This window comes from Oncorhynchus clarkii, chromosome 16, assembly GCF_045791955.1.
Source record: "Oncorhynchus clarkii lewisi isolate Uvic-CL-2024 chromosome 16, UVic_Ocla_1.0, whole genome shotgun sequence".
NCBI classification, from domain to species: Eukaryota; Metazoa; Chordata; class Actinopteri; order Salmoniformes; family Salmonidae; genus Oncorhynchus; species Oncorhynchus clarkii.
Window position 1 is genome coordinate 29823887 of NC_092162.1, and position 19646 is coordinate 29843532.

The 19646-nt window shown below is 44.8% G+C and overlaps 1 protein-coding gene across 2 annotated transcripts in view; it reads right to left on the minus strand.

Annotated features, from left to right (window-relative positions):
* LOC139368301 (fibroblast growth factor receptor 2-like) overlaps positions 1–19646 on the minus strand; it is a 95504-nt gene that overhangs the window by 58819 nt on the left and 17039 nt on the right. For both annotated transcript variants that reach the window (XM_071107047.1, XM_071107048.1), the window contains exons 3-4: positions 9678–9947; positions 779–853 (exon numbers count right to left, since the gene is read on the minus strand). In XM_071107047.1, the coding sequence (XP_070963148.1) occupies positions 779–853; positions 9678–9947 (345 nt within the window). The remainder of the gene's footprint in view (positions 1–778; positions 854–9677; positions 9948–19646) is intronic.

Sequence of the window (19646 nt, forward strand, 5' to 3'; positions counted from 1 at the left end):
TTCAATCAGCTTATTACCACCAGAAACATTTTTTCCCCCTTCTCTCTATTTTCCTCTCCTTACAGAGTTCCTAGATGACATATTTAATGGATTTCAGGCAATTATAGTTGGTGCAAAGTGGGGGAGTTGAACCCACTGTGAGGGACGGTGCGTGTTTAAAATTTTAACAAGATATGGAAGCCTTCAGCCTGTGACACACACACAGAGCCCATCTCCCATCAGGTCCCTAACCCAGTCCAGATGGGAGCATTCCATAATGGATGAGTCCAGCTGACTCGCTCCTTGGGGCCTGACTACCTGAGAGATGCAGGCTACAGGAGGAATGTTAGGAATTCCTCTTCCCTGGAGCGCCTAAAAGGCCTGGGAGAGATAGGCTTACAAACATCACACACACATATACACATTCCCAGCACACACTCTCAGACTTACTACATATACAGGAATGCTACAGTACAGCTGAGATCTCATTGCAGATTTGAACTAATGAAACTAAGAGATTTAGTAACACTGCGCACACAACACACAAAAAGACAAACATTTAGGAGTATAGTAACTTTGGTCATGACGGCATTTGACCTGATGGTCGAAAGGCCAAGCCATGTCCTTCAGATCCACAACAGTGTTATTATATAACAATGCAGGTAAAAACAACCCCAAAAAACAACAACTTATTTGCTGAGTTCACATATTGCCTCAATGCCCCCACTACAGAAGACAACGGTCACTGCCTCTCCTGCCCTGTTCCCACACTGTCTCACAATATTATGCCCATACTCACTTATCTGCTCTCCGTCCACCCCCACGTCCTCTGATCGCTCTGTGTCGTCCTCATCGTCCCCAGACGAGATGGCATCTGTAGAGATGACCACGGTTAATTCCTACCATCTCTGCCACCTCTCAACACAGCTCCAGCCATACACATACACTGCCACACACACACACACACACACACACACACACACACACGTGTTTAGGTGAGGTGGCAGAATCAGGTGATGTAATATTGACGTTTACACTGTTCACAAAATCACTAATCATATGCAATCAAGAACAGCATGAGAGTCACTGACGTTTGTAAGAAAAGTTGAATAACTACAACTACATGACCATTCCACAACCCTTCCATGGCCATTCCCCAACTACCACCCTATTAAAAAAGCATCACAACCTCAAAAGATCAGGGATGTAGTAGGCTGGACACATGAAATGTTTAACAATGCTTTTTTCTGATTAAAAACTAGTTCATTGCATCAGCCGTGTGCCCAGTTTCATAATATTACCATATGTCCCACCTGCTTGCCATAAGTTTGAAGTAATCATGAAAAAGCAGGCATTATTTTGGGGGCATTTTTCACCCTGCCAGCTCCTATTTTAGCTATATTGTGCCCCGTGGTACCAACTCGCCTTCCAAACGTTCTGTTCCCAGCCTATAGTGCTACGTCACAATGCCTGCTTTGCTATTGTTGGCAATGAGACCTGCCCACGTTTCTGGTAGTTAAAATGTAAACAACAAAAAATTACTCATGGAACTGAGGTCGTCCCATTGTTTCAAATCGGGAAATATAGGTATGTCTGTCTATTTCGACAAATATCTCAATGTGTATATTTCGATTTATTTTAATTGGACGCCCATTTTAAATCATGAGAATCTCCTCTTTCTAATTATGTAAGGCTGGGCAGTGTATTCCGTTGTCATCAAACGCTTGCCCCGAAATACCTTTTGTCCTTGGAATGCTGAGCTCCGCCCATTGTTTTCCTACGGAGAGGCATGTTGGTATATTGGGTCAAATATCTCGCAATGTGTATATTTCTATTTTTTTTATCAGGATAATCTCATCTTTCTAATTATGTAAGGCTGGGCAGTGTATTCCGTTGTCATGAAACGCTAGACCAGAAAGTCAGAAGTTGCAATTTTTTCCCCGACATCCTCATTATGTAGACATAAGCACACTTGGCACTTTTGAGGTGCAGATGTTTACTTTCTACACAACTTGGTATTTTTCAGTTTCGTCATAAGAACAGATTGTAGTAGTAGTAATAAAAAAGTGGCGCAGTGGTCTAAAGCACTGCATTGCAATTCTAGCTATGTCACCAGAGATTCTGGGTTTGAGTCAAGGCTCTGTCGCAGCCAGCTGTGACCGGGAGACCCACTGGGCGGAGCGCAATTGGCCCGGCATCCTCCGGGTTAGGGGAGGGTTTGGCCAGCAGTGATGTCCTTATCCCATCATGCACTAGTGACTCCTGTGGCGGGCCGGGTGCAGTGCACGCTGACACGGTCGCCAGGTGTACGGCCGGATTCCGGGTTAACCTCTTGAAACTCTGGGGGCGGTATTTCATTTTTGGATAAAAAAACGTTCCTGTTTTAAACGGGATATTTTGTCACGACAAGATGCTAGACTATGCATATAATTGACAGCTTTGGATAGAAAACACTTATGTGGTAAAAGACCAAGTCCACATTATGGAAAGAACGAACAGCTCAAATAAGCAAAGAGAAACGACAGTCCATCATTACTTTAAGACATGAAGGTCAGTCAATACGGAAAATGTCAAGAACTTTGAAAGTTTCTTCAAGTGCAGTCGCAAAAACCATCAAATGCTATGATGAAACTGACTCTCATGAGAACCGCCACAGGAAAGGAAGAATGATCTCCGCATTTGTGGTTCCCACCGTGAAGCCTGGAGGAGGTGTGATGGTGTGAGGGTGCTTTGCTGGTGACACTGTCTGTGATTGATTTAGAATTCAAGGCACACTTAACCAGCATGGTTACCACAGCATTCTGTACCGATGAGCCATCCCATCTGGTTTGCGCTAGGTGGCACTATGATTTGTTTTTCAACAGGACAATGGCCCAATACACACCTCCAGGCTGTGTAAGGGTTATTTGACGTAGAAGGAGAGTGATGGAGTGCTGCATCAGATGGACTTTCCTACACAATCACCTGACCTGAACCCAATTTAGATGGTTTGGAAAAGCAGCCAACAAGTGATCAGCATATGTGTGAACTCCTTCAAGATTGTTTGAAAAGCATTACTCATAAAGCTGGTTGAGAGAATGCCAAGAGTGTGCAAAGCTGTCATCAATTTCCACAAATGAACTTTTAACAAGGCACACCTGTTAATTGAAATGCATTCCAGGTGACTACCTCATGAAGCTGGTTGAGAGAATGTCAAAAGTATTTCCAAGCTGTCATCAGGGCAAAGGGTGGCTACTTTGAAGAATCTTAAATCTAAAATATATTTTGATTTGTTCAACACTTTTTTGGTTACTACAAGATTGTGTACATATGTGTTATTTCATAGTTTAGTAGTTGGACATAATATACCAGTGAGATGGTTCCAGTTTTAATGATTTAGGTAGCATCAATAATCAATGTGGAGGGATGAATTCCAGGAAACAGGTTAGCAAGATTTACCGCCCAAACCCACTCCCTTTTCCCAGGATAAATAACTGCGAGAAACTGTAAATTATTATAAATTATTTCTATCAACAGCATGACTTCAAATGGAAGTGCTAAATTATGTGATGTCTAAATCTGGCTTCTCTATGGCCTTCTCTCTGCTATCTGCATGATCAATCATCAACGATCAGGGTGGGGACAGACAGCGCATCTCAGTAGGAGCATAGCTCAAAATGCATGTAACTTTTTTTCTTGTGACAGGGGGCTATAGTGGAGCAGGTTGAGAGCTTCAAGTTCCTTGGTGTCCACATCAACAACAAACTATAATTATCCAAACACACCAGGACAGTCGTAAGAGGGCACAACAATGCCTATTCCCCCTCAGGAAACTAAAAACTATTTGACATGGGTCCTCAGATCCTCAAAAGGTTCTACAGCTGCAACATCGAGAGAATCCTGACTGGTTGCATCAGTGCCTGGTACGGCAATTGCTTGGCCTCCAACCGCAAGGCACTACAGAGGGTAGGCCCAGTACATCTCTGAGGCTAAGCTGCCTACCATCCAGGACCTCTACGCCAGGCAGTGTCAGAGGAAGGCCCTAAAAATTGTCAAAGACCCCAACCACCCCAGTAATAGACTGTTCTCTCTACTACCGCATAGCAAGCAGTACCGGAGTGCCAAGTCTAGGACAAAAAGGCTTCAACAGTTTTTACCCCAAAGCCAAAAGACTCCTGAACAGGTAATCAAATGGCTACCTGGACTTGGTTTCAACAGCCTTGGTTTCTCAAATGACTGTCTCGCCTGGTTCACCAACTACTTCTCAGACGAGTTCAGTCTGTCAAATCGGAGGGCCTGTTGTCCAGACCTCTGGCAGTCTCTATGGGGGTGCCACAGGGTTCAAATCTCAGGCCGACTCTTTTCTCTGTAAACATCAATGATGTCGCTCTTGCTACTGGTGATTCTCTGATCCACCTCTACGTGGACGACACCATTCTGTAACCTTCTGGCCCTTCTTTGGACACTGTTAACTAACCTCCAGACAAACTTCAATGCCATACAACTCTCCTTCCATAGCCTCCAACTGCTCTTAAATGCAAGTAAAACTAAATGCATGCTCTTCAACCGATCGCTGCCCACACCTGCCCACCCACCCAGCATCACTACTCTGGACAACTACAAATACCTAGGTGTCTGGTTAGACTGTAAACTCTCCTTCCAGACTCACATTAAGCATCTCCAATCCCAAATTAAATCTAGAATTGGCTTCCTATTTTGCAACAAAGCATCCTTCACTCATGCTGCCAAACATACCCTCGTAAAACTGACTATCCTACCGATTCTTGACTTCGGCAATGTCATTTACAAAATAGCCTCCCAAATTGGATGCAGTCGATCACAGTGCCATCCGTTTTGTCACCAAAGCCTCATATACTACCCACCACTGCGACCTGTATGCTCTCATTGGCTGGCCCTCGCTACATATTCGTCACCAAACCCACTGTTTCCAGGTCATCTATAAGTATTTTCTAGGTAAAGCCCCGCCTTATCTCAGCTCACTGGTCACCATAGCAGCACCCACCCGTAGCACGTGCTCCAGCAGGTATATTTCACTGGTCACCCCCAAAGTCAATTCCTTCTTTGGCTGCCTTTCCTTCCAGTTCTCTGCTGCCAATTACTGGAACGAATTGCAAAAATCACTGAAGCTGGAGACTCATATCTCCCTCTCTAACTTTAAGCACAAGCTGTCAGAACAGCTCACAGATCACTTGAACATAGCCCATCTGTAAATAGCCCATCCAACTACCTCATCCCCATACTGTTATTATTTTTTTGCTCCTTTGCACCCCAGTATCTCTACTTGCACATTCATCTTCTGCACATTATCACTCGTGTTTAACTGCTAAATTGTAATTATTTCGCCACTATGGCCTATTTATTGCCTTACCTCCCTAATCTTACTTAATTTGCACACACTAAATAGACTTTTGTATTGTGTTATTGATTATATGTTTGTTTATTCCATGAGTAACTCTGTGTTGTTGTTTGTGTCGCACTGCTTTGCTTTATCTTCGCCAGGTCGCAGTTGTAAATGAGAACTTGTTCTCAACTAGCCTACCTGGTTAAATAAAGGTTAAATAAAAAATAAATACAAATAAAATGTCTTTAATGTAGGGCTCATAAAATGTCTAATGTAGGGCTCATAAAATGTCTTAATGTAGGGCTCAGGTAGTATCAGTGTAACGGTTTTCTTGGTGAGAAGGAGAGTCGGACCAAAATGCAGCGTGTAGATTGCGATCCATGTTTATTCAACAAACGAAACACAAATCTAAATACAAACACTACAAAAACAATAAACGTAACGAAAACCGAAACAGCCTATACTTGTGTAAACTAACACAGAACAAGGCCATCAAGACACTAAGGACAATCACCCACGACAAACTCAAAGAATATGGCTGCCTAAATATGGTTCCCAATCAGAGACAACGATAAACACCTGCCTCTGATTGAGAACCACTTCAGACAGCCATAGACTTAACTAGAACACCCCACTAGCTACAATCCCCATACATACACACCACATACAAAAACCCATGCCACGCCCTGGCCTGACCAAATAAATAAAGATAAACACAAAATACCTCGACCAGGGCGTGACAGAACCCCCCCCCCCCCCTAAGGTGCGGACTCCCGAACGCACCTCAAAACAATAGGGAGGGTCCGGGTGGGCGTCTGTCCATAGTGGCGGCTCCGGCGCGGGACGTGGACCCCACTCAATCAATGTCTTAGTCCCTTCTCCTCGCGTCCTTGGATAGTCCACCCTCGCCGCCGACCATGGCCTAGTAGTCCTCACCCAGAACCCCACTGGACTGAGGAGCAGATCGGGACTGAGGGGCAGCTTGGGACTGAGGCAGCTCGGGACTGAGGCAGCTCGGGACTGAGGGGAAGCTCAGGAGTGAGAGGAAGCTCAGGAGTGAGAGGAAGCTCAGGAGTGAGAGGAAGCTCAGGCAGGTTGATGAATCTACCAGATCCTGGCTGACTGGCAGATCCTGGCTGACTGGCAGATCTGGCGGATCCTGGCCGACTGGCGGATCCTGGCCGACTGGCAGTTCTGGCAGATCCCGGCTGACTGGCGGATCTGGAAGAGTCTGGTTGACTGGCAGATCTGGAAGAGTCTGGCTGACTGGCAGATCTGGAAGAGTCTGGTAGACTGGCAGATCTGGAAGAGGCTGGCTGACTGGCAGATCTGGAAGAGGCTGGCTGACTGGCAGATCTGGAAGAGTCTGGCTGACTGGCAGATCTGGAAGAGTCTGGCTGACTGGCAGATCTGGAAGAGTCTGGCTGACTGGCAGATCTGGAAGAGTCTGGCTGACTGGCAGATCTGGAAGAGTCTGGCTGACTGGCCGTTCTGGCTGCTCCATGCTGACTGGCTGCTCTGGCTGCTCCATGCTGACTGGCTGCTCCATTCTGACTGGCAGCTCTGGCTGTTCCATGCTGACTGGCTGCTCTGGCTGCTCCATGCAGACTGGCTGCTCTGGCTGCTCCATGCAGACTGGCTGCTCTGGCTGCTCCATGCAGACTGGCTGCTCTGGCTGCTCCATGCAGACTGGCTGCTCTGGCTGCTCCATGCAGACTGGCTGCTCTGGCTGCTCCATGCAGACTGGCTGCTCTGGCTGCTCCATGCAGACTGGCTGCTCTGGCTGCTCCATGCAGACTGGCTGCTCTGGCTGCTCCATGCAGACTGGCGGCTCTGGCTGCTCCATGCAGACTGGCGGCTCTGGCTGCTCCATGCTGACTGGCGGCTCTGGCTGCTCCATGCTGACTGGCGGCTCTGGCTGCTCCATGCTGACTGGCGGCTCTGGCTGCTCCATGCTGACTGGCGGCTCTGGCTGCTCCATGCTGACTGGCGGCTCTGGCGGCTCCTTGCAGACTGGCAACTTTGGCGGCATCCTGCAGACTGGCAGCTCTGGCGGCTCCTTGCAGACTGGCAGCTCCTTTCAGACTGGCAGCTCCTTTCAGACTGGCAGCTCCTTGCAGACTGGCAGCTCCTTGCAGACTGGCAGCTCCTTGCAGACTGGCAGCTCCTTGCAGACTGGCAGCTCCTTGCAGAATGGCAGTTCTGAACAGGCGGGAGACTCCGGCAGCGCTGTAGAGGCGGAAAGCTCTGGCAGCGCTAAACAGGCGGGAGACTCCGACAGCGCTGGAGAGGAGGAAGGCTCCGGCAGCGCTGGAGAGGCGAGGCGCACTGTAGGCCTGATGCGTGGTGCTGGCACTGGTGGTACTGGGCCGAGGACACGCACAGGAAGCCTGGTGCGGGGAGCTGCTACCGGAGGGCTGGGGTGTGGAGGTGGTACTGGAAAGACCGGACCTGGAGCTCTTGAGCACCGAGCCTGCCCAACCTTACCTGGTTGAATGCTCACGGTCGCCCTGCCAGTGCGGCGAGGTAGCCCGCACTGGGCTATGCAGGCGAACCGGAGACACCGAGCGCAAGGCTGGTGCCATGTAAGCCGGCCCAAGGAGACGCACTGGGGACCAGCTGCGTAGAGCCGGCTTCATGGCACTTGGCTCGATGCTCACTCTAGCCCGGCCGATACGCGGAGCTGGAATGTACCGCACCGGGCTATGCACCCGCACTGGAGACACCGTGCGCACCACAGCATAACACGGTGCCTGCCCGGTCTCTCTAGCCCCCCGGTAAGCACAGGGAGTTTGCGCAGGTCTCCTACCTGGCGTAGCCATACTCCCTGTTAGCCCCCCCCCAAGAAATTTTTGGGGCTGACTCTCAGGCTTCCATCCGCGTCGCCGTGCTGCCTCCTCATACCAGCGCCTCTCCGCTTTCGCCGCCTCCAGTTCTTCTTTGGGGCGGCGATATTCTCCTGGCTGAGCCCAGGGTCCTCTTCCGTCTAATTCGTCCTCCCATGTCCATACCTCCTCGCGCTGCTCCTGCCTGTTGACACGCTGCTTGGTCCTTTTGTGGTGGGTGATTCTGTAACGGTTTTCTTGGTGAGAAGGAGAGTCGGACCAAAATGCAGCGTGTAGATTGCGATCCATGTTTATTCAACAAACGAAACACGAATCTAAAAACAATAAACGTAACGAAAACCGAAACAGCCTATACTTGTGTAAACTAACACAGAACAAGGCCATCAAGACACTAAGGACAATCACCCACGACAAACTCAAAGAATATGGCTGCCTAAATATGGTTCCCAATCAGAGACAACGATAAACACCTGCCTCTGATTGAGAACCACTTCAGACAGCCATAGACTTAACTAGAACACCCCACTAGCTACAATCCCCATACATACACACCACATACAAAAACCCATGCCACGCCCTGGCCTGACCAAATAAATAAAGATAAACACAAAATACTTCGACCAGGGCGTGACAATCAGGCTTGAAATGTCATGCTGATCAAAGCTCTAATCAAACCCAGACATATTTATATGGTTTAAGTGCTTTAGAATGACACTTCCGGTTTTGGCAGGAAACACCAGGTCACCCGGAAGAAAACTGATTTATTCTTGGGATGGAACATTTGTAAAATAACGGGGAAAATATGAAACCCTAATTTACGCCACCCTGGCTGTCATTCCAAATGCAGGTTGCAAGTGATTAAAATGTCCAATTGTTGGGTAGCCTCACTCACTGGCTGGATTCCAATAGGAATTACACATCACTTTGTAAGCCAGCATAATGTGACTAACATAATGTGACTAACAACTAACAATGTGACTGTAAATCAGGAGTTTCCATTCGCTGTGTTAGGATGTCACTAGGCCCTGAAAGAAATGCCTTATGATATACTGTATTGTCATGAAAAAAATATGCAAATAATGGTAGAACCGTTCATGGAGGGTTCTAGGAAGAACCTATAGAGGATAAAAGGGTTCTTGGTAGAATTATTTGTAGAGGGTTCTACGAAGAACCCTTTATAGGGAATCCTAGCTATTACACTTTACAGAGAGTTCTATGAAGAACCCTTCATATAGGATTCTAGGTAGAGCCTTCGGCAAAGGGTTCTTTCTACCTAGCACCAAAAGGGTTCCCCTATGGAGACAAACCGAAGAACCCTATATGGTTCTACTTAACACCTTTTTTTCCAAGAGTGTAGGACCTACACTATGACCAACTCTACCTTTGTCTGTCCCTGTCCTGCCCTTGCAGGCTGGTTGGCTGGCTCGTTTCTCCAAGCCCTGGCTTTTTGGTTGCTCCCTGCCCTGACTGGTTATCCCCTGTCCTGCTTCCTGCCTGGCTCCCTGACTCACCTGTGACGTTCACTATGAAGCAGAGTGTGTCACTGCCCTGAGGGCCCACGGTGCTGCAAGCGTACAGGCCCGAGTCCTTGGGCGAGGCGTCGCGGATCTGCAGCACCTCCCGTTCTATCAGGGTGCGGTTGTTGACCCCCAGAGAGGAACCATCCTTAGTCCAGGTGATGGTCCCCACCTCCCCGGGCAGAGGGCAGTTGAGCTTCAGCAATTCCCCCGGGTGCACCGAGCACACGGTGGGCTTAGAGATTTGGTATTTGGTCGGAGGCTCTGCAGAGCAAAGAAAAGGGAGGGGGAGGCCGAGGAGGGGTGTGCACAGAAAGGAGGGAAGAAAGACAGGGAGAAAGGTGGAAGAGGAAGAAACAAGCAATAGTGTAAGAAATATTTTTTTAAACACCACATAACCCCATGGATGCACTTAAATCAATGTAAAGCCAAGAGGAGTGATACAGAGAGAGAGAGGAGGCCCAAACTGTTTAATCTTAAAACCATATATTAACATGACAACCCTCATTCAGGACACACCCTAAACATTATCTTTAGTGTTGGGTTGTGTTTTTGTGCGTAAAGCATGCAGTTATGGCCCAAAGCAGAGGGTAGAGAGTGGACAGTGGCGTGGATGTGGAGGCAGAGCCTGTGAGAATAACAACCAATCAGTGGCCAGACAGATAAACAGACCCTCTCCCTTTCAGCACAAATACCAGCCAGTGTGAGTACAGCAGAGAAAGACAGGTACCTCCAAAATAACAAGATATACACTGAATAAAAATATGAACGCAACATGTAAAGTTCCATGTTTCATGAACTGAAATAAAAGATCCCAGAATTGATCCATACGAACAAAAAGCTAATTTCTCTAAAATGTTGTGCACAAATTTGTTTACATCCCTGTTAGTGAGTATTTCTCCTTTGCCAAGATAATCCATCCACCTGACAGGTGTGGCATATCAAGAAGCTGATTGAACAGCATGATCATTACACAGGTGCACCTTGTGCTCTGGAAAATAAAAAGCCACTAAAATGTGCAGTTTTGTCACAACACAATGCCACATATGTCTCAAGTTGAGGGAAAAATAAATTGCCATGCTGACTGCAGGAATGTCCACCAGAGCTGTTGCCAGATAATTTAATGTTAATTTCTCTACCATAAGCCACCTCCAATATCGTTTTAGAGAATTTGGCAGTACGTCCAAACGGCCTCGCAACCGCAGACCACGTGTAACCACTCCAGCCCAGGACATCCACATCTGGCTTCTTCCTGCAGAATTGTCTGAGACCAGCCACTCAGACAGCTGATGAAACTGTGGATTTAAAACTGATGAATTTCTGCACAAACTGAATCAGGGAAGACTGCATGCTCATCATCTTCAGCAGGGTAGTGACCTGACTGCAGTTTGGCATCGTAACCGACTTCAGTGAGCAAATGCTCACCTTCGATGGCTACTGGCATGCTGGAGAAGTGTGCTCTTCACAGATGAATCCCTGTTTCAACTGTACCAGGCAGATGGCAGACAGCGTGTACTGTATGTTGTTGTGCGGGTTGCTGATGTCAACGTTGTGAACAGAGTGCCCCATGGTGGCGGTGGGGTTATGGTATTGACAGCAATTTGAATGCACAGAGAAACCGTGGCGAGATCCTCAGGCCCATTTTTCGTGCCAGGCAACCGCCGCCATCACCTCATGTTTCAGCAAGATAATGCTTGGCCCCATGTACACATTTCCTGGAAGCTGAAAATATCCCAGTTGTTTCATGGCCTGCCTACTCACCAACGTGTATGACAGCATGTTCCAGTTCCCGACAATACACAGCAACTTCGCACAGCCACTGAAGAGGAGTGGGACAACATTCCACAGGCACAATCAACAGCCTGATCAACTCTATGCGAAGGAGATGTGTTGAGCTCCTTGAGGCAAATGGTGGTCACACCAGATACTGACTGGTTTTCTGATCCACGCCCCTACCTTTTTTTAAATGTATCTGTGGCCAACAGATGCATATCTGTGTTCCCAGTCATGTGAAATCCATAGATTAGGGCCTAATGATTTATTTATTTTTTTAAATTGAATGATTTCCTGATTGAACTGTAACTGAGTAAAATCTTTGAAATTGTTGCATGTTGCGTTTATATTTTTTTTCAGTGTATTTTTTCCATCCCCTACACCTATCAGAAAGAAAATCCAGACAGGAAAGGGTGAAAGCTGTTTTAGAGGGAGCAGTCTTTCTTTTCCTGTCTTGTTTTTGGACAGTAAGACAGAAGACAAAACCTTGACCTAACCAAAGGTCTAACTACTCTGTTTTCCAGCCCTCTCTCTCTACAACCATGGTAAATCTAGTCTCTAACCTCTGCCTTGATTTGACACACTCAGTCTACAGATTTCAACACTTCATTACAAAAACAAACCTTGGCAGAGGTGCAAGATTTTTGGATTGTTTATTGCAATATTGTGTGTGCGCTTGTTTTCCATAAAATAAATATTGTACGTGGCTAACGTGTCTTAGACAGTCCACATTTGGCTGACTGTACCGTAATAATTAGAGGCATAGTACAGAGGCACTCCCAACCGTTCCTGTATCTCAGCACACCTCCCTAAGTACATTCCACCTTCATTGTGTGTGTTACATTAACTCCCACCCCTGAGCAGGAAGAGAAAGTTAATGCCACTTGTAGGCAGCAGGCCATGCCAGAACGTGTGTGCTCTAAGCGCTCCCTCCGAGCACATTGCCCCACACAGGTATAGTTCCGGTACTGCGATATTCTTTTCCTCTTTCCTTCACTCCGGAAATAATTAAGCCATCCGTCTCCACCCACCACCCACTGTGCATGGTCTGAGGAGGAGTGTGTATGTTGATTGATGGGGGCTATATTCACCACCTTTGTTTATTTCTCTACATAGTTTTCCATACTACTTTAATTGCATTGTTATTGACTCTGCGTTTCCCTCCATTGTGGAAGCCTGTGGAAAGAGCTGTTCCTGTTGCCTTCCACTAGGCCTGATACAGGCCTGGCGCTCAGTTCGGGAGCGAGGCCTCTATCAACACAGGTGAGAGAGAAGGGGTGTACAGAAAGCTAATATACACAGAACTGAGAGGGGATGGCCATATACTATGACAGGCACCATCTATCACACACAGAATGGGGGGTGGGGCAGGACATTGTTAAATAACTCCAAATGGTGAACAATTGGAAAGGTATGCTTAAGTGTTACTTTGAGGTGTTGTATCTCTCTTCTCTGCTGTGTGTACATATCTTCATCAATGTCTCTCCTCTCTCATTCTTCTCTTTCACCTCCTTTTCCTCCTCCAATGACTCTGTTGACCTGACCCTGACCCATCCCTAAACCTGTTGACACCTTCAGGATTCACAAATACTCATGGGAACCATGAGGCCAATCCCACTTACACCTCGAAACACACGCACTCCAAATTCTCTAACCATAACCCACACAGCAGATTGTGGCCATGGACTTTGTTACAATGCAGCATCTCAGTGGAGGTTGAGGGTTTGAAAACTACCACTGCATACTTTTCAGCTCATCCTCCTCCCTCTACACCACAGGAGGATGTGTTCTGATATGAACTCATCTTCTGCCTAGACACCTCTCTCCATACCTACCACAGTCAAATCTCCCTCCCATTCTCCCCATCAAAAAAATATAAAACACATTACAAATATTTTGCTGCGTTTCGTGAATGCAGATCAAAAATGCTTCTTATCATGATTTCTGCACAGCATCAAACACATTTTTTGCTTCAGTTGCACTTCTCCACTTGGATGAGAATTCACGAATGGGCATTCTATCAAAATACAGCGCTCTGACTGATGTGTAGCTACTTCTCTTGTACTTTTCTTGGTGTAGCCAGCCTACTTTTCTCTGGTAAAATGCAAGATTAACTTTAAGCAAAACATTAGGAAATGTAGCTGGTTGCATTCTTTCTATGATAAACATTAGAAATATGATGGCCATGCATCGTTTTTTCATTGTCTCATTTACTAGTGTGGCTGTCAGCCAAATAGTGTTGCACTTCAATGAAGCTATTTTCTGCGGAATGTGTTGCTCTAATGCATTTTCTGTGAAGGAAAACTATAGTTGCACATCCGATAACTATTGAAGCAAAAAAACACAACTTTACTTTCAATATAAAACGCTTTCTCCTGTTGTGCTATTTACAAACATGTGACTAGCTCAACTGCTCTGGGGAACAACGGTAAGCTTCATAATGCAAAATAATGTGACATGTGAAATGAAGAACACAATCTGTTTTATCTCCTAACCTATTGCACAAGTTGACTGCCGGTATTTAGCTACAAATATAAACATGTATTGAAAAACATTTCAAAGGTATTGACGGTACTGAAAAACCATCCCATGGCTATTTCCAAATACCCCGGTATACGGTATACCGCCCAAGCTTACTACCAGCCTACCTGTCAAGAGATGAGTCTCAGCTAAACCCTGCTTATACGACCCCTTGACATGTTGAGGTTTGACATTTTTCTAACTCTTGCCGTTTGATAATCCGACGATTCCAGACGTCATTCATATTTGGATATGCACACATACATGAACAAATAGAGATATTCTTTGTTCTCTCTGTTATAATTTCAGCAAGCTAGCTAGCTTTCAATTAATTATCTAAATTGCACATCTATATATCAATGCATTATCTAAATTACGGGCGCAAATTCGCCATAGAAATAGAAAGAATATAAACTCTGGTAATATGGATAGCCTAACTATTGAACGGTTTGAGCATGTATACAAATTTGCCTAAAACTTTAGTGGTCAAACCCTTTCATCTTGGGGTGACGGGGGGAACGGGGTTCTAAAATGCAATACTAGCACACAATTTTAGCATTTATATGACAAAGCGGTGCAGGTTTCTCAAAGCAACGTTTGAGGATTTTACATTTTGTGGTCATCATCTTCAAAGCTTTTGCGCGGGTCACAAAAAGCTAAATTAACATGACACAAGCTGAAATAAAAGTAAAAGGCTTTGAATATAGAAAGATTGGTATATGCTCAGTGCTCCGTTAACATTTCACAGAGATACGCTTGTTTTTGTGAGACATTAAAGCGTATACTAAAATATGAAAATACTAAGTAATGTCTCATATACAGTGGGGCAAAAAAGTATTTAGTCAGCCACCAATTGTGCAAGTTCTCCCACTTAAAAAGATGAGAGAGGCCTGTAATTTTCATCATAGGTACACTTCAACTATGACAGACAAAATGAGGGAAAAAAATCCAGAAAATCACATGGCAATGAATTTATTTGCAAATTATGGTGGAAAATAAGTATTTGGTCACCTACAAACAAGCAAGATTTCTGGCTCTCAGACCTGTAACTTCTTCTTTAAGAGGCTCCTCTGTCCTCCACTCGTTACCTGAATTAATGGCACCTGTTTGAACTTGTTATCAGTATAAAAGACACCTGTCCACAACCTCAAACAGTCACACTACAAACTCCACTATGACCAAGACCAAAGAGCTGTCAAAGGACACCAGAAACAAAATTGTAGACCTGCACCACGCTGGGAAGACTGAATCTGCAATAGGTAAGCAGCTTGGTTTGAAGAAATCAACTGTGGGAGCAATTATTAGGAAATGGAAGACATACAAGACCACTGATAATCTCCCTCGATCTGGAGCTCCACGCAAGATCTCACTCCGTGGGGACAAAATGATCACAAAATCCCAGAACCACATGGGGACCTAGTGAATGACCTGCAGAGAGCTGGGACCAAAGTAACAAAGCCTACCATCAGTAACACACTACGCCGCCAGGGACTCAAATCCTGCAGTGCCAGACGTGTCCCCCTGCTTAAGCCAGTACATGTCCAGGCCCATCTGAAGTTTGCTAGAGAGCATTTGGATGATCCAGAAGAAGATTGGGAGAATGTCATATGGTCAGATGAAACCAAAATAGAACATTTGGTAAAAACTCAACTCTTCGTGTTTGGAGTACAACGAATGCTGAGTTGCATCCAAAGAACACCATACCTACTGTGAAGCATGGGGTTGGAAACATCATGCTTTGGGGCTGTTTTTCTGCAAAGGAACCAGGACGACTGATCCGTGTAAAGGAAAGAATGAATGGGGCCATGTATCGTGAGATTTTGAGTGGAAACCTCCTTCCATCAGCAAGGGCATTTAAGATGAAACGTGGCTGGGTCTTTCAGCATGACAATGATCCCAAACACACTGCCCGGGCAACGAAGGAGTGGCTTCGTAAGAAGCATTTCACAGTCCTGGAGTGGCCTAGCCAGTCTCCAGATCTCGACCCCAATAGAAAATCTTTGGAGGGAGTTGAAAGTCCGTGTTGCCCAGCAACAGCCCCAAAACATCACTGCTCTAGAGGAGATCTGCATAGAGGAATGGGCCAAAATACCAGCAACAGTGTGTGAAAACCTTGTGAAGACTTACAGAAAACGTTTGACCTCATTGCCAACAAAGGGTATATAACAAAGTATTGAGATAAACTTTTGTTATTGACCAAATACTTATTTTCCACCAGAATTTGCAAATAAATTCATAAAAAATCCTACAATGTGATTTTCTGGAAAAAAAATATCTCATTTTGTCTGTCATAGTTGAAGTGTACCTATGATGAAAATTACAGGCCTCTCATCTTTTTAAGTTGGAGAACTTGCACAATTGGTGGCTGACTAAATACTTTTTTGCCCCACTGTATATAGACCAGGGATGAAAACTGGTGAGGGCCCAAATAGGTGACACTTTTTTTGTTGCCCTGAAACATGCAAAAAATCCCTGCTAGGGGGAAATACAGGTTTTAACTAATTAAACAACAAAGAATATGATCTACATGCTCAGTCTGCGTGTAAAATAAAAAGTCGATAAAGTGAACCTATCTCACAGCTAAAAAATGTAAAGAACACAATCCAATGTTATTTGTTGCCTAGACTTTACTACAAATGACACTTAAGTATTGAGAAAAAACAATACACTATTATTGCAGTTAGCCATAACAGCCTTCATACAGTTGAAGTCGGAAGTTTACATACACTTGGAGGTTGGAATCATTAAAACTCGTTTTTCAACCACTCCACAAATTTCTTGTTAACAAACTACAGTTTTGGCAAGTCGGTTAGGACATCTACTTTGTGCATGACACAAGTCATTTTTCCAACAATTGTTACCAGACAGATTATTTCACTTATAATTCACTGTATCACAATTCCAGTGGGTCAAACGTTTACATACACTAAATTGACTGTGCCTTTAAACAGCTTGGAAAATTCCTGACAATTATGTCATGGCTTTAGAAGCTTCTGATAGGCTAAATGACATAATCTTAGTCAATTGGAGGTGTACCTGTGGATGTATTTCAAGGCCTACCTTCAAACTCAGTGCCTCTTTCCTCATGGGAAAATCAAAAGAAATCAGCCAAGACCTCAGGAAAAAAAATGTGGACCTCCAAAAGTCTGGCTCATTCTTGGGAGCAATTTCCAAATGCTTAAAGGTACCACGTTCATCTGTACAAACAATATTACGCAAGTATAAACACCATGGGACCACGCATCTGTCATACCGCTGAGGAAGGAGACGCATTCTGTCTCCTAGAGATGAACATACTATGGTGCGAAAAGTGCAAATCAATCCCAGAACAACAGCCAAGGATTTAGTGAAGATGCTGGAGGAAACAGGTACAAAAGTATCTATATCCACAGTAAAATTAGTTCTATATCGACATAACCTGAAAGGCTGCTCAGCAAGGAAGAAGCCACTGTTTCAAAACCACCATAAAAAAAGCCAGACTACGGTTTGCAACTGCAGATGGGGACAAAGATCGTACTTTTTGGAGAAATGTCCTCTGGTCTGATGAAACAAAAATAGAACTGTTTGGCCATAATGACCATCTTTATGTTTAGAGGGAAAAGGGGGATGGTTACAAGCCGAAGAACACCATCCCAACTGTGAAGCACGGGGGTGGCAGCATCATGTTGTGGGGGTGCTTTGCTGCAGGAGGGACTGGTGCATTTCACAAAATAGATGGCATCATGAGGTAGGAAAATTATGTGGATGTATTGAAGAAACATCTCAAGACATCAGTCAGGAAGTTAAAGCTTCGTCACAAATGGGTCTTCCAAACGGACAATGACCCCAAGCATTCTTCCAAAGTTGAAAAATGGCTTAAGGACAACAAAGTCTATTGGAGGGGCCATCACAAAGCCTTGACCTGAGTCCTATTGAACATCTGTGGGCAGAACTGAAAAAGCGTGTGAGAGCAAGGAGGCCTACAAACCTGACTCAGTAACACCAGCTCTGTCAGGAGGAATGGGACAGAATTCACACAACTTATTGTGGGAAGCTTGTGGAAGGCTACCCAAAACATTTGACCCAAGTAAAACAATTTAAAGGCAATGCTACCAAATACTAATTGAGTATATGTCAACTTCTGACCCACTGGAAATGTGATGAAAGAAATAAAAGCTGAAATAAATCATTCTCTCCACTATTACTCCGACATTTCACATTCTTAAAATAAAGTGGTGATCCTAACTGACCTAAAACAGGGAATTTTTACTGGGATTAAATGTCAGGAATTGTGAAAGATTAAATGTATTTGGCTAAGGTGTATGTAAACTTCCGACTTCAACTTCTAAATATTGCTCTTGGGAAAAAAAACATCTTACAGTAGAAAAATACATTCTATTTCTGCTCTATTATAGTGGCCACTATAGTAGACATCGATTAAGTACACAAGGCTACAGACAAGAAATTAGTGAGTTGCAAAATAGGAAATGAGTTGCAAAATAGAAAATATAGCTGCAAATAAAATAAAATTAAATGCAAATCAAATGAAATGAGTTGCAAAATAGGAAACATAGTCAAGACGTTGACAAGGTTATAAATAATGATTTTTAATTGAAATAATAATTGTGTCCTTCAAACTTTGCTTTCATCAAATAATCCTACATTTGCAGCAATTATGGCCTTGCAGACCTTTGACATCCTAGTTGTTAATTTGTTGAGGTAATCTGAAGAGATTTCACCCCATGCTTCCTGAAGCACCTCCCACAAGTTAGATTGGCTTGATGGGCACTTCTTACGGTCAAGCTGCTCCCACAACATCTCAATAGGGTTGAGATCCGGTGACTGTGCTGGCCACTACATTATAGACACAATACCAGCTGACTGCTTCTTCCCAAAATAGTTATTGCATAGTTTGAAGCTGTGCTTTGGGTCATTGTCCTGTTGTAGGAGGAAATTGGCTTCAATTAAGCTCCGTCCACAGGGTATGGCATGGCGTTGCAAGATGGAGTGATAGCCTTCCTTCTTCAAGATCTCTTTTACCCTGTACAAATCTCCCACTTTACCACCACCAAAGCATCCCCAGACCATCAGATTGCCTCCACCATGCTTGACAGATGGCGTCAAGCACTCTTCCAGCATTTTTAAAAATGATCTGCGTCTCACGAATGTTCTTCTTTGTGATCCGAACACCTCAAACTTGGATTCGCCTGTCCATAACACTTTTTTGCAAATCTTCCTCTGTCCAGTGTCTGTGTTCTTTTGCCCATCTTAATCTTTTCATTTTATTGGCTAGTCTGAGATATGGCATCCTGGAGTCGCCTCTTCACTGTTGATGTTGAGACGGGTGTTTTGCGGGTATTATTTAAAACTTCTTTGGGATCGGTGTCCCATCCACGGGACGGTTGAGCTGATGTAGGCTAATGCAATTAGCATGAGGTTGTAAGTAACAAGAACATTTCCCAGTACATAGACATATCTGATATTGGCAGAAATATTAAATTATTGTTGATCTAACTGCACTGTCCAATTTACAGTAGCTATTACAGTGAAATAATACAATGCTATTGTTTGAGGAGAGCTTTGAACTTTTGAAAAGTTATTAATAAACAAATAGGCACATTTGGGCAGTCTTGGGCAATTTTGAACAGTCTAAAGCTTTGCGCATACACTGCTGCCATCTAGTGGCCAAAA